Source organism: Astyanax mexicanus, chromosome 17, assembly GCF_023375975.1.
Source record: "Astyanax mexicanus isolate ESR-SI-001 chromosome 17, AstMex3_surface, whole genome shotgun sequence".
Classification (NCBI taxonomy): domain Eukaryota; kingdom Metazoa; phylum Chordata; class Actinopteri; order Characiformes; family Acestrorhamphidae; genus Astyanax; species Astyanax mexicanus.
The window spans coordinates 40,552,501-40,566,476 of record NC_064424.1 but is presented as its reverse complement, the minus strand read 5'-3'; the positions used below and the strand labels follow the sequence as shown (position 1 = coordinate 40,566,476).

Genomic DNA, 13,976 nt, shown 5'->3' with positions numbered 1-13,976 from the left:
AAGAAAGCAGGACGGTGCTCCTGCAGTTCGCTGGACCAGAGAAACAGAAGAATAATCTAATAATCATCTAATAATCTACTTCCTCCATTAGATATTCTGTTTACAGGCACTAAAATCTAAGTAGCTACATCTTTACCAGACCTTAAGTTCTCTCTGGAGTACACAAAGCATGTAATGTCCATTTGGGTCACCCAGGAACCCAGGAGCCCACAGTCGCTTTTCCCTCTCTTTTTGTTTTTCTAAGCACAAAAGTGCTTCCATCACGCAAAGGGCTTCTGTAGCCATGAGTGTCAGATTCTATGCTTCTCCCCCGTGATGACCTAAGAACTCACGCGAGGATGTGGACGATGATTGGTTGGTGACTAACGTGTAGTGTTGCCAGTCCCCTGAGAACGACACAAATCGAAAATAACTTCTTAATCTGACATAGTGAACATAGTGAGGGACAAAAATGTCGTGTAGTCTGAGTTTGGCATTAGTAACAATGTCTTAATTTAATTCATTTGAATATTTATCAAGTATTTTGAATATTTATCATATTTAAGGTATTAAATCTGAGATTTTTTACTTAATCTAAAGTCTTAATTCAAGGACTTTGAGACTGATTATTTTAAAAGCACACTTTTTGCATACACTAGTTTTTTTTCGTATGGCTCCCCCTACAGGTCTGGAGCAAATGTACACTTTTGTAAAGACGCAATGCTGTTCCTCTGGTTCCTCCCCCTAGCCATGCGTGATTATTTTGAGCTACGTATAATCATGTCTACAATACAATCAGAAAAAAATTTAATCATTCTAGGGTCATCACTCTCCTGCCTAGTGAACACTAGTCTCACAAACCTGGACTGAGCTTCATAAGTGAAGTGAAATTGAGCTCAATAACTAGTGTTCACTAGTTATTGAGTTGTTACCAAAACAATTTTTACTCAGCAAGCTAGCTAACTATCTAAAAAAACAAACAAACACTTTTACAAATAGTGACTACCATAGTGATAGCACAAGCTTACATAGAAAGAGAAAAATCATCCCATTATTACAATCATCCCATATATACAATTAGCTTTTTAGCTCTTACCACTCAGAAAGATCTTGCCAGAGGTTCACCCGTGTGGGACCCCTCTCTCTGTCAACAGCTCTTCTCATTTTCCTTGCTTCTCGGACATGGGCTTTAGCTGTTTTCTTGCTTCTCTGTTGTAATAAACCTACATGCATACAGCTATCACCATTGTGATTTTAGAGCCACTAGTAGCTAGCTTACCTCTCGCTCTCTGCTGGGGGTGTGTACCTAGTATTTGCTGTAAAGCAAGATTGACTCTTGCGATGCTTGACACTTGTGAGCTGATGGGTGCAGGACTGCAGGTTAAGGGGTTTCTGGATTTGCAAGTATGGTTTTCCCCTACAGACCATTGATCCCCTACAGACTTGATTTACCCTTTAATAACTAATTTTATCATCTAAAACAGTACGAAATGTGTTGATTAACTGAAAAATATTGCATAGTGGGACTTTTCTTTAGAAATCTTACAGATTTAAAAAAAAATTCTATTACCTCATTTTCAATTTATTTATCTTTTTCTTATTAGAAGCATTTCTTTTTTTATATACATATATATATTTGAAAATGGAATTGAGTGTGTGAGCATGCATGAGGAGGGTGGATTCAACATGGTGTAAATGGTTTATGTGGATTTATTTATTTTTTTCCCTGTATGACTGATTGATTAAATAATTACATTTGTGCAGTAAAAAAAGACCTGCTCTATAAAAAGTGTCTTCTCTTCTTCAGTTTTTACACAGGGAAACAAAAGAGCCAAAAGTGGTGAAAGATAATGGCCCGAGTGGGGCGGATCCTGGGCTGCCTCCTCAGGCTTCTGAGCCGCCTCCAACTCCTCAGATTCCTTCAACTCCTCCCACTCAGAAACAGCTACCTCAGAGCCAAACCGATGCCACACCGGCAGTGTTCAACGCACCGACAGTGACCACCACACAGGCAGCGCTCGCTGCAACGGCAGTGATCTCCCCACCAGCCAAGCCACACACAGGTTACATACTAACTCTTCTTATTCCAGTTCAGTATTATATTCTGAAGCAGTTTTTTTTCATAGTTGTTTTCGTAGTTTTCATGCAAATAAATCACTATTTTTACACCATTAACCAGTTTAAAGTAGCTCCACACTGCTTTGGTAGAATTCTAGATTCATTTTGCAATCTGTTCCCTTATCCAACGTATTTGTTCTTGCTCGTCAATCGACTTATCGTGACTTAATTTCTGGATGGTGGCACATGGAGAACTACCTGAAAATACTGTGAAAGGGCTCAGGATGTTTATTAAACTCTGTTCATACACAAAGTTCTTAGGACCTTCAGAATCCTAAAATAGCCATTTCTTTGCATTCACTAACATTGTGAGCCTGCTGTGAGCAATGGTTAAAAGTGCTCTATTTTGTAACACTGGGGTTAAAAAGAGTTATGCTACTCTACAAAAGTTCGTACTCGATATCGTGGTTCAGTTCACCCCAAGTCCATTTCACACAAATTTCCCCTTTAAACCAGACATAAAACACATACAGTGAGGAAAATAAGTACTTGAACACCCTGTGACTTTGCAAGTTCTCCCACTTAGAAATCATGGAGGGGTCTGAAATTTTCATCTTAGGTGCATGTCCACTGTAAGACATAATCTGGGAAGAAAAAAAATCCGGAAATCACAATGTATGATTTTTTTTTTTATCATTTATTTGTGTGTTACTGCTGCAAATAAGCATTTGATCACCTGCCAATCAGCAAAAATTCTGTCCCTCAAAGACCTGTAAGTCTGCCTGTAAAAAGTCCACCTCCACTCCACTTAATATTCTAAATTAGAAGCACCTGTTTGAGATCATTAGCTGCATGAAGACACCTGTCCACCTCACACAATCAGTAAGACTTCAGCTACTAACATGGCTAAGACCAAAGAGCTGCCCAAAGACACCAGAGACAAAACAGTAGACCTCCACAAGGCTGAAAGGGCTAGGGGCAACTGCCAAGCAGCTTGATAGATAGATAGATAGATACTTTATTGATCCCCGGGGGGAAATTCTTGGCATCCAGCAGCAGGTTACACAATACACAAAGTTAAAAAAGATAAAATATAAAATATAAAGATACATATAAATACAATCAAATAAGAAATAGAATATACAGTGTAAATGTACAGTCTTCGTGTGTGTGTGTGTAATGGAGATGGAGAATGGAGGTAGTGCAGTTGAACACAATAGACAGTGAACACCAGTTGATGTGCATAATGTGAGGATAACTGATGTCAGCCAAACAGAAAGTGCAAATACACAGTTATATAATAATTTAAATTAAATTAAGCAGTGCAAAAGATACGTAAACAGTGCAAAAGATACGTAAACAGTAGATGAATTAACTAGTGAATGAACTACTAGTGCAAAATATGGTAGAACTATAAAAAGTGTTCTAGGCATCAGCAAGTCTGAGAGTGTGTCCATAGCTGGGGGTGTGTCCATGGTGTGGCCAGAGTGGCCGGAATGAAAAAGTTTCACAGAGTCTTTAGTTTGCTGTGCTGAGAGGAGTTGAACAGTCTTATGGCCTGAGGAACCTTGTCCACACGTCCAGCTCGTCTTAAGTTTGCCCATGACCATTTGGATGATCCATAGAAGTCATGGGAGAAAGTTCTGTGGTCAGATGAGACCAAAAGAGAACTTTTTGGTCTTAATTCCACTCGCCGTGTTTGGAGGACAAAGAATGATAAGTACCATCCCAAAAACACCATCCCTACTATGAAGCATGGAGGTGGAAGCATCATGCTTTGGGGGTGTTTTTCTGCAAATGGGACAGGACAACTGCACTGTATTAAGGAGAGGATGACTGGGGCCATGTATTGCGAGATTTTGGGGAACAACCTCCTTCCCTTTGTTAGAATGCTAAAGATGGGTTGTAGCTGGGTCTTTCAACATGACAAGGACCTAAAGCACGCAGCCAGGATAACCCAGGAGAAGCTCTGTAAGAAGGATTTTAAGGTTCTGGAGTAGCCTAGCCAGGTATCCAGACCTAAACCCTATAGAAAATGTTTGGAGGGAGCTTAAACTCCATGTTTCCCAGGGGGAGCCCAGAAACCTGCCTGATCTGGAGAAGATCTGTGTGGAGGAATGGGCTAAAATTCCTGCTGCAGTGTGAGCAAATCTGGTGAAAAAACAGGAAATGTTTGACCTCTGTAATTGCAAACAAAGGCTACTGTACCAAATATTAACATTGCTTTTCACAGGTGTTCAAATACTTATTTGCAGCAGTAACACACTAATAAATTATAAAAAAAAATCATACATTGTGATTTTTTTAGATTATGTCTTAGAGATGAAAATTTCAGACCCCTCCATGATTTCTAAGTGGGAGAACTTGCAAATTGGCAGTGTGTTCAAATACTTTTTTCCTCAACATTTTGTAGTCTGTGCCATGTTGTTTATGCCCATATTTGGTTGAGTGCATCTTGACCAGTACGGCAAATTATGTATTTTAAATTTGATGGTTGGCTGGTCTGTCAGGACAACCAGAGTAGTTGGTTAGTTTCATTATTGCTTATATCGATAGAGTAGCGCATAGAACAGCCTTTTCTAATTAGGTTTATTCCGCTAATAGCACTTGTCTCAGCTACACTGGTGAAGCGTGCTAGAGCGTTTGAATCCTGGTACTGGAGTAACACTGTACTGCTGGTTTTACTGTTTACTTGCTGTAACTCTCCCAGATCGTCTCAGCAAGGGTAGTTAGTTCATTAGTTGGATCAGCTATGCTGTAATATGCTGTAAACATACAACAGTAGTTCACCAGTGTTGCGCTTAATTGAGTCCGCTGTGCTGTGACGTCAGTTTAGTGCACTGTAGCATTAGCTAAAAGCTAGCATTATTCTAATTATGAATCTTAAACAGTCTAGTAATTCAGAGAATTCAGTGCTGTTAAGAGGGAAAATGTACACCAAATAAAACGACTTCTGAACACATTTAATTTCCACAGAGTGTGATAAAAGCAAGTTTTTAAAAGCCCATTAATTTCATCCATACACAAATGCAGCTTAGACACAGAACCCCAAATATGGGCATACAAGGACTACAGAATGAAGCACAACTGCACTGGTCTATTTGCGTTTAAGGTAACTCCTGTATTCTAAACCTGATGTTTGTTTTATTTGTAGCATCCGTGTTGAGGAAGAAGAAGAGGAAGAAGTTGGGAACGTACAGTCTCATTCCCAAGAAGAAAACCAAAGTCCTGAAGCAGCGCACAGTTCTGGAAATGTTCCAGAACATCTCAAAATCTCCACCCAGTCCCAAGGTCAGAGTGCAGAAACTACAAAAAAAAATGTATTTGTTGTTTATATTGCATTTAAAGGTTAAGAGTGTTGACCATTTTTGCTCTTTGTTGCTTTTTTAGCTGCCAAAAGAGGCTGCCCAGGTGAATGGGGAGCGGGTGGAGAACGAGTCTGAGGACGAGGAGTCGGAAGAGGATTCTGAGGATGAAGAAGATCAGGCTGGAGAACAAGGGGGAACAGCACCTAAGGAGGATAACAGACTACATTCAGCCTCGCAGGTATTCGAAAATTTATTTTGCTCACCAATCTGCTCAAGTGTTTTGTCTCTACAGCAGTGGTTCTTAAATTGGGTGTTGCAAGATGGATGTGCAGAGAATTAGATCCAGAGGTGTCAAGTAGCGTAGGATGAATTATTTTGTTACCTTACTTAAGCAGAAATGTTGTTTATCTATACTTTCCTGGAGTAATTCTTTGTCAGCAACTTTATATATATGTACTTACATATATATGTATATTTACATTGTACTAAAATATGCAGCTGAAACAGAAAGACTAGAGCATCCCACATTTATTACAGTCATTTTGGCTTTTAGTAAAATGTGTTTTGGGGTGTAGTGCACAATATGACCCTGTGGCACTGTCCAAGCTTTTCTTTTTATATTGCTTTTACTTTAAAAAAAAACAATACTTTTACACTTTCACTTGAGTAAAAGGTTTGAGTTGATACTTCAAGCTTTGATTGAGACATAAATGTTCCATATGTGACTTATTATGGTTTAAGAACTGTCTGCAGACCATCTTTAAAAGGTAAACTGTGGTATTTTCTCAGTTTAATTCTCAGTGATACATTTTGGCTATTTTAATGTCGCATTAAATAAAAAAACAGTGAGAAACCTTTTAGTTATGTTTATGTTTAATCACTGAAATATTCGGATGTTTGCCACATGTGTCATACAGCAGCCATGGATATTCAGATGTGAAAACAGCTATGGATATACAGGGAGTTTATTAATGTGTGTTTTGATATGTTTTTTCCAGCCTGGAGTGGAGCACGAGTCTGAAGAATCTGCAGAAGAGGAAGGTGAAGAGGAGGGAACTGAATCAGACTTGGTGAGATAATTTAAGTTGTTTCTTTGAGCCTTCCTGAAAACAGTTTTGAACCAAATGGACATGGGTTCTACATAGTGTTGTCAATCAATTAAATACAATTAATCAGATTAGTCACAAAAATATTCTGTGGTTAATCGGGTTTAATTGCACCTGTTGTTGTTCATCTTAAAACTTAAAGGAGAAATCTAGTGTGAAATGGACTTGGGTTGTAGTGAAACACGATAACAAGTACGAACATTTGTAGCATAGACCACTTCCATTCACCCCCAGCATTAAATAAAGAGCTTTGAGCCAATGCTCCCAACAGGTTTACAGTGCTAGTGATGGGTTTAATAGAGTTGCTCATGCAAATAAATCACTATTTTTACATCATCAACAAACTCTCCACACTTTATTTTAGAAGGCCCTGACATTCAAAATGAAGCACTGAGAGCTTTAAAAGTGCACAGGTAATTAATTAAAGAGGCACTAAACCCTAAACCATATTATCATTAATGGCTTTTAAAAAACATTTTTACTGCGGCCATTTCCGCCTCTGCAGCGCCCTCTCAGGTTCATCTGTGCTATAGGTGAGGATGATATTTCAGTGTACTTAGGTATGTGGATACTACCTAAGTAGTATGCAAATGATCAGTTAATAATAATGCCCAACCTGGTGACTTCCAACCATCTGCGTCTCACCGCTATCAGAGGCACAGTCCTCAGCTCAATCAGCTGTCCCCCTTCTGCCCCGCCTCTAAACCCATACATCACCCGTGCCCCTCCAACTTCTCCTCCCTTTTTTAAAAAAAAAAAAAAATTTATAACATGTTTAAAATTTGATCTGAGGGTGTCCACTAAAATCAGGGTGTTTCGTGCCCCTTTTAAAACACTGTTTATACAAACAGTAACCCTTTATCTTCAAATTAAGTCACAAAATCATCTGGTAAGCACAAACAAATAGGTAGAATAGAGGAACAGATTTAAAAGTTAATTCAGTGGAAATGCATGAATGTTATAGAGATGTTTGCAGCACCACTGAATTTAGGCTTTTTCGCTAAATTAATTTTTCAATCTGTTCCATTTCAGGTCCATTTCAAACTGGATTTCTCTATTCAATGTTTAATATAAATATAATCCCACTTCTGCCATTTTACATTCATTCTTTTCTTTCAATTTAAATGAGCACTATTGGTACTATTACTTGCTTGAAAATATGAATCGCTTTATTTTGCGTATTATCATAATTCTAAATCATAATTTAAAAAGTTAAAATGCTGGTATTTTCATGTGGTGTGGAAATCCTGGCAGTCTAGAATCTTGTTTACTTTATATATTTTAGTATTCCAAAAAAAAAAAAATCACTAGCAAAACTGTGTCATCTGAATAATTTGCTAAATTGTTTTCTAATTCTTTTCTAATTCTAAATGTCATGGTCCTTGTTAAACCTGGTAAAATCAAGCCTGCACTCTACCTAATCATTTGAGGTCATAGAGGTCAAGTCTTTATTTTTGAGGAATATGTTTTAAAGGCAGTTTTATCTGTTTTTTTATCTGCAGAGTTTAGAGTCCAGCTTGAAGAAGAAGTTGAAAAAGAAGGCCAGGGGAGACAACGCATGGCTCCGGCCGGCCAGGAAACGCAAGAAGAAGTTGAAGTCAGCGTCAGAGGGAAATTCTGGTAGAGTAATATCTGCAGTGTATGTGGAGATATCAACAGAAATCATAGAGCTACTGTTCCCTTAATAGAATCCTACCATTTATAGGCATTACATCAACTAGTTTACTCTTAATTTTTAAAAGATCTCAGTAGTGTTTTCCAGTAGTAGTGTTGTTGGAACGGTGGTGAATGGTTTTAGTGTTGAATTCTGTCCCCGGTTTGTCCCCTCAGGTATGGATGTTCAACCTCAATCAGAGACTCTCAGTGCAGCCCAAGTCCCTGTCCCTGCTGAAGGCAAAGAGTACACAGAAGTTCCATTAGATACACTCGACCTGAAAGCCCAGGACGCTGTGCTGAGTTCTCCGAGCACAGGTAAGAGTACAGACGTTAGAATCAAATAAATGTTACAGTGAAGCCTAAATGCACCTATACAGCCAAATGTAATTTAAACAATCCTCTACTCCAGCAGCCATGACACTGCTTACTACTCTGAGCATGATTCCTTCATGAGGCACAGCGGCTTTGTCGTATCACTGCAGCTCCACATCCAAAACTTTTTTTTTAAGCCATTCAGAAGTGAACTTGTTTGTGTGATTTGGATCATTGTCCTGCTGCAGAACCCATGTACGCCTGAGCTTGAGGTCACAAACAGATGGCCTGAAATTCTCCTTCAGGATTGTCTGGTAAACAGCAGAATTCCTGATTCCATCTGTTCCATCCCTGAAGCAGCAAAGCAGCCCCAGCAAAGCAGGAACTCCCTCATGCAGACCAATTTCAGCCAGTGCCTTTATTATTATTGAATAATCAATACTGACCTGAACTGAGGCGCGTGAGACATGCAGTTCTATAAATGTTGCTCTGGGTTCTTTTGTGACCTCCTGGATGAGTTGTCCATTCCCTTTCCAAAAAGTAAATTAATTTATTGTGTAGCAAACACTTTTTCACACAGGGCTAGATTGGAATAGATTAGAATAGTTTTATATTTTAGATTCTTAAATGATAGACATTTATTTTGTGATTAGTTTAGAAAAGATTAGACTTTTTTTTTTTACTAACTGATCAGCTTAGTCTTGACATTTCTTTAATTAGACGTCCTTAAAACCTCTTAACACGCCCTGGCCCGCCGGCGGGCCAGAAATCCGCATGAATTATTAAAATCATATTTGCTTGTGCTTATCTGAGTAACTGTAGGGTCAATATAGACAAGCTATATACCATTTAAAAGCTTAGAATCTCAGCTTTTCAGTCATCTAGGTCATTTTATCTTTATATATTCTCAAATATTAACTATTCCAGTGTTAATATACCTTGCAGACAAGATTTTAAGAAAAAAATATAGTTATGATATGAATATTCATATTTTTCATAACGACATAGTTTACCAAAGGGGGCTAAAATATACATCAAACGAACGGGCAGGCTCTCGGGATTACGGGGATATACGCCTTTCATCTCTAAAGTGTACCGTTACTGAGTTACAGGCAAAAGAGTAAGTTTTTTTAACTTCAGATTCATCTCATAGGAAAAATTGGAGCAGCGCTCTGAGGAGCCCCTCACCCCGCCCTCGCGGCTCAGACACAAACAAAGGCACTCACCCCGTTCAGCAGAGTGAGAGCTTCAATCCGATACCAAACTCGACCTGATACTCCTCTCCAGTCTGTAGAAATCCTCAGGAAAGCGTAAAGAGTGCTCCCAAAAAGCGGCGGATCATCTTCACTAATTAATTCGTATAAACTGAACCGTATGTCCGATCGCTACCGGTCCAAAACTTCCTTACTCCTCGGAACCTTACCTAGCGACTGTGTCGTCACTCAGACCTCTCGGCCAATCAGAGGCGGAGAAATGGAGTCAGGAGCGGCGATAGGCCGAATTTAACCGCTGTCGTCAGGCTCTGACCAGTCAAAGAGAGTCTTTTGCGAGACTTCACACTTCTGGCTTATTCTATGGCCCAGTAGAGAGCGTGTTAGGCCCATTTAGTGCAGGAAAGGTAGTCAGTCACGTTTTTAAAGGCTTTTTGTCAGAATAGGCCTGTTCTTTGCTGAAAGGTTATTATTTACTGTAGGTCCAATATCTTTTAAACTATAAGACCTTTTAATTCCAAATTTTACAGGGTGAAAGTAGACCACTAATGGAACAAGTTTAAATAAAAAAATGTTTTCGACCACAAGAACTGACCAAGTTATAGGCTCTAAAACATGAATTTTAAAGTAAAATTTTGAAAAGCGCCTAGATATTTTTGTTGTTTTTATAATATTCTGACCACTGGGGATCCATTTCAACATTTTTAAGTATTTCTAATAAAACTTCAAAGGCTTTTAAATAACAATACTTCATGAAACTGTCTCTACTTTATATCCTGTTTGAGTATAAGGCCTCAAGATTTGTGTGTAAAATTCAGGCGGAAAATGGCAAAAACAGGCCTGGAGGTTATTGACACATCCCCATTTTAGAGAGATAACTGTCTATATTCAGGAGTCCCTCTAGCGTCTGTTTTAGAGCCCCTGAAACTTAATCATGTTAATTATGACTGTTTAGTAGTTATAAGACTGAAACTGAATTTTGGATATATTTATATAAGGTACTTTATCAGTACTTAACTTTTATGATGAACAGGACTCGTGGTGCTGTGTAATGTTGACCGTGAGGAGGTCCTGTAGGTCCTGGTTGAACGTTGAGTTGGTGTTGTTGACACACTGAGCTGAGGGATCACTGGAGCAGTCTCTGTAGAAAGGCTGCCCCCTGGTGGTGGCTGAGGGCTCCATGTGATCCATGTGTTTACAGATGTGACTTTTATTTTAGAGGATACGGAATTAATAAATCGTTTACAATATAGCCAGGTCAATATATTTAATGTAGATTAATAAAGAAAATTAGTTTTTTAAATAATGTATATATATATATATATATATAACAAATCAGATAAATCTAAATAAACTAGTTAAGTACAAGAAGAGAAAACTGAACTTTATAACTGAATCATATGATGATAAAAAAAAAAAAAAACACATGCCGGGAAAAACAATCAAAGAACAGATCTAGGTAGACAAATAAATAAAACAGTCTAAATCTAATGTATGGGTTTAGAGGCAGGGCAGGAGGAAGAGCTGATTGGCTGAGCTGCAGCAGCATGTCTCTGATAGTGGTGAGGCGCAGATAGGATGGTATTATTAAATGATTCATCTGCATTTTGTGATGTGTCTGCATAACTTAAAAATGGTAAAAATGGTAACATCCCTTTCCCCTTAATAAGCATCAATGCCTGAATGCCTGAACTTTTCTGAACCTTCATAAGAAGCTTTTCATTGGTGTTTTAAGTATCTTTTTGATGTAAATTGAGATAAATTGTATTGTAAGTATATATAAAACTTAGTGATGTGTTTGTGTTGTGCAGGAGTGTCGAGCACAGCAGAGAGCGCTGCTACAGACATGGTGCAGGAGCTTCCCCTCTGCAGCTGCCGCATGGAGACACCCAAGAGCAGAGAGATCCTTACCCTGGCTGACAGGAAGTGCATGGCCACAGAAAGTGTGGATGGACAGGTGAGAAAAACGTGCACAAAAAATCTGTATCTTTGTTTTTGACCATTTTTAATCTGTATTTTATTTAATGTAATTGGATGTAGTTGCCACACATGTTTGTCACACCACTGCTGGCTGGTTGGAGTGTAGTTCTGCCCTTTAGCTGTACAATAGATCAGTGTGTACATATACAATATGTCACATCACAGGGTGTGCAATTTCATATGCAAAATCTTCAAGGTTTTTTTTTTTGCATGCTTAGTACATATTTTTTTTTTAACAAAAATTTACAAATTTATATTTTACATTTTGAAAGTATTCTCAATTTTTTATTCATGCTTATTTACCAGAGGCAGATTATGTTCATTTTGGATTATATTTGTTTTTTTTAGAAGACAATATATTTATATAATTTATACTTGTATTATATATTTAAAAAATAGTATTTGGCCAAAACATGTAATTGTGGTAATTTCTACCAATTCTCATTTATGTTTCCACAGTATTCTTTATTTTTTATTAGCGCAATATATTATATATTAGCTCAGTTGTGTTGAAATTAATGATGGAGGCTATTGACCATTCTTAAATACACCAATAATTCAGTTAAACTGCTCCATTAAAGATTAAAATGTTCAGCTCCAGCTGAAAATCTCTGCTTATTACGTGATATTTAAACAAGCAAATTAATAAGACCAAAGTAACACTAAACCTATATGACCTATCGTTCAGCCCAGCATTCCCTCTGGTTGAGATTAAAACTAAAACACTAAACTCAGCATTAGCATTATTTCATTCTGCATGTATTTAGATTATTATCAGTGAGGACTGTCAGCAGTGTGAGTTAGTTAGTAGTTTAATGTAGAAAAAGCACAGTGTCAGACTGATTGAGGAATATGACGTCTTTTCTCTCCTCCAGAATAAAGTTCAGTAAGCATTATTATTGTATTGTGTAGTTCAAAGATGTGCTGAACATAAAGAAACGCTCCAGTAATCAGTGCTGTGGAAGGATTACACATGGAGCTCTGTGTAGCAGTATACAGTGGCTATGCTGCAGAAGGCATGCAGGATCACACATGGGCCTAAAGCAGGGGTCGTCAGCCAGATATTTTTAAAGCCATAAAATAATTTCTGTTTTGGAAAATGAAGTGTAATGGGACGCTATAGACTAGTAGCTCTCCAGCCCAGAGGGTTGTTGAACCCAGTTGCAAAACAGTTTATCTCAAAGCAGGTAAACCCCCAGAAAAAGGAAAAAATAAATAAATAAACACACCGCTTCTCATGTGGGATTGAACCCGTGTTCTCAGGGTCGCTGTACAATATACTACCGCTGCCCTGGGACATATCCAGGTAAAACGCCCTGATGAGGTAGGGAGCCCAAGAACGTGTGGAAAAACGTGAATGGACAGAAGCTAAAGTCACGCTGAGCACGACAGAGAGAGACAGGGGAGGAGAAGCATTTTATTTATTCATTTTTTGTTTTTATTATTGTTCATTATGGTTCAAACAACCTCACGGGCCAAATGTTTCATGCTTGCGGGCCACATCTGGCCCATAGGCTGCCTATTGCCGACCCCTGGCCTAAAGTATTAAACTTTAGCGCAACGTCGTAGTCCCAATGCATCCTAAACTTTAAACCGTTCTGGAGGAACGTCCATATGTCTTAGCTGTGCTCCTGAGAAACTAATAATGCTGCTATTTAGAACTTGAAAAGGGTCTATTGCAATGTAAAACATTATTTTTTCTTTTTCAATCACATCACACAGCCCTTATATGTAAATCAGTTGTGTCAAATAGGAAAGCTAAGGCTTCACAGTTTGAGCTTTTTTGATCAGAAAACGTCCCGTGTTTTTCTCCTGTAGCTGAGCCGGTGTCAGAGCGCAGTGCTGAAACACGAGATGATGAGGCCGTCCAACTTAGTGCAGCTGCTGGTGCTGTGTGAAGATCATCGAACAGGAATGATCAAACATCAGTGTTGCCCAGGCTGTGGCTACTTCTGCAGGGCGGTGAGTGCTCCCACTTTTTTTATGTGCCAGTCAAATTAAACCATATTCAGATCAAAGGGTTCTTATATAAGGTCTCTGGCTAATTATCATAAATTCATATTTTGAATATTTTGACAAAGTTAGCTTGTAAGGGGAAAAGTCATAAACAAGAATTTAAAGAGTTTAAAGCTAGGAAAAAAAATTGTGTTGCCTGATCTGGGATGTTTAGGATTATCTGGTCATGCAGTGATTGACAGGGAAGTTGCCATGGCTGCATAAACAGCCTCACACACAATTCTGATTTCTGATGAGATATGTGAGATTTCAGATTGCAAAAGTCATGTTCAGATGTCTTTATGCAACGTCTACTCGCCCTGCCTCACTCACTGATTTTTTTTCTGGAGCTGTTTGCTTGTGGTGAAAAC

At 38.4% G+C, this 13,976-nt stretch overlaps 1 protein-coding gene across 5 annotated transcripts in view; it reads left to right on the top strand.

Moving 5' to 3' along the window:
• The window catches only part of ehmt1b (euchromatic histone-lysine N-methyltransferase 1b), a 68,373-nt gene that overhangs the window by 33,102 nt on the left and 21,295 nt on the right, over positions 1-13,976 (top strand). For all 5 annotated transcript variants that reach the window (XM_022676504.2, XM_022676503.2, XM_022676501.2 and 2 more), the window contains exons 4-11: positions 1,787-2,042; positions 5,192-5,328; positions 5,428-5,583; positions 6,344-6,415; positions 7,954-8,071; positions 8,282-8,422; positions 11,442-11,587; positions 13,429-13,572. In XM_022676504.2, coding sequence (XP_022532225.2) covers positions 1,787-2,042; positions 5,192-5,328; positions 5,428-5,583; positions 6,344-6,415; positions 7,954-8,071; positions 8,282-8,422; positions 11,442-11,587; positions 13,429-13,572 — 1,170 coding nt within the window. The remainder of the gene's footprint in view (positions 1-1,786; positions 2,043-5,191; positions 5,329-5,427; positions 5,584-6,343; positions 6,416-7,953; positions 8,072-8,281; positions 8,423-11,441; positions 11,588-13,428; positions 13,573-13,976) is intronic.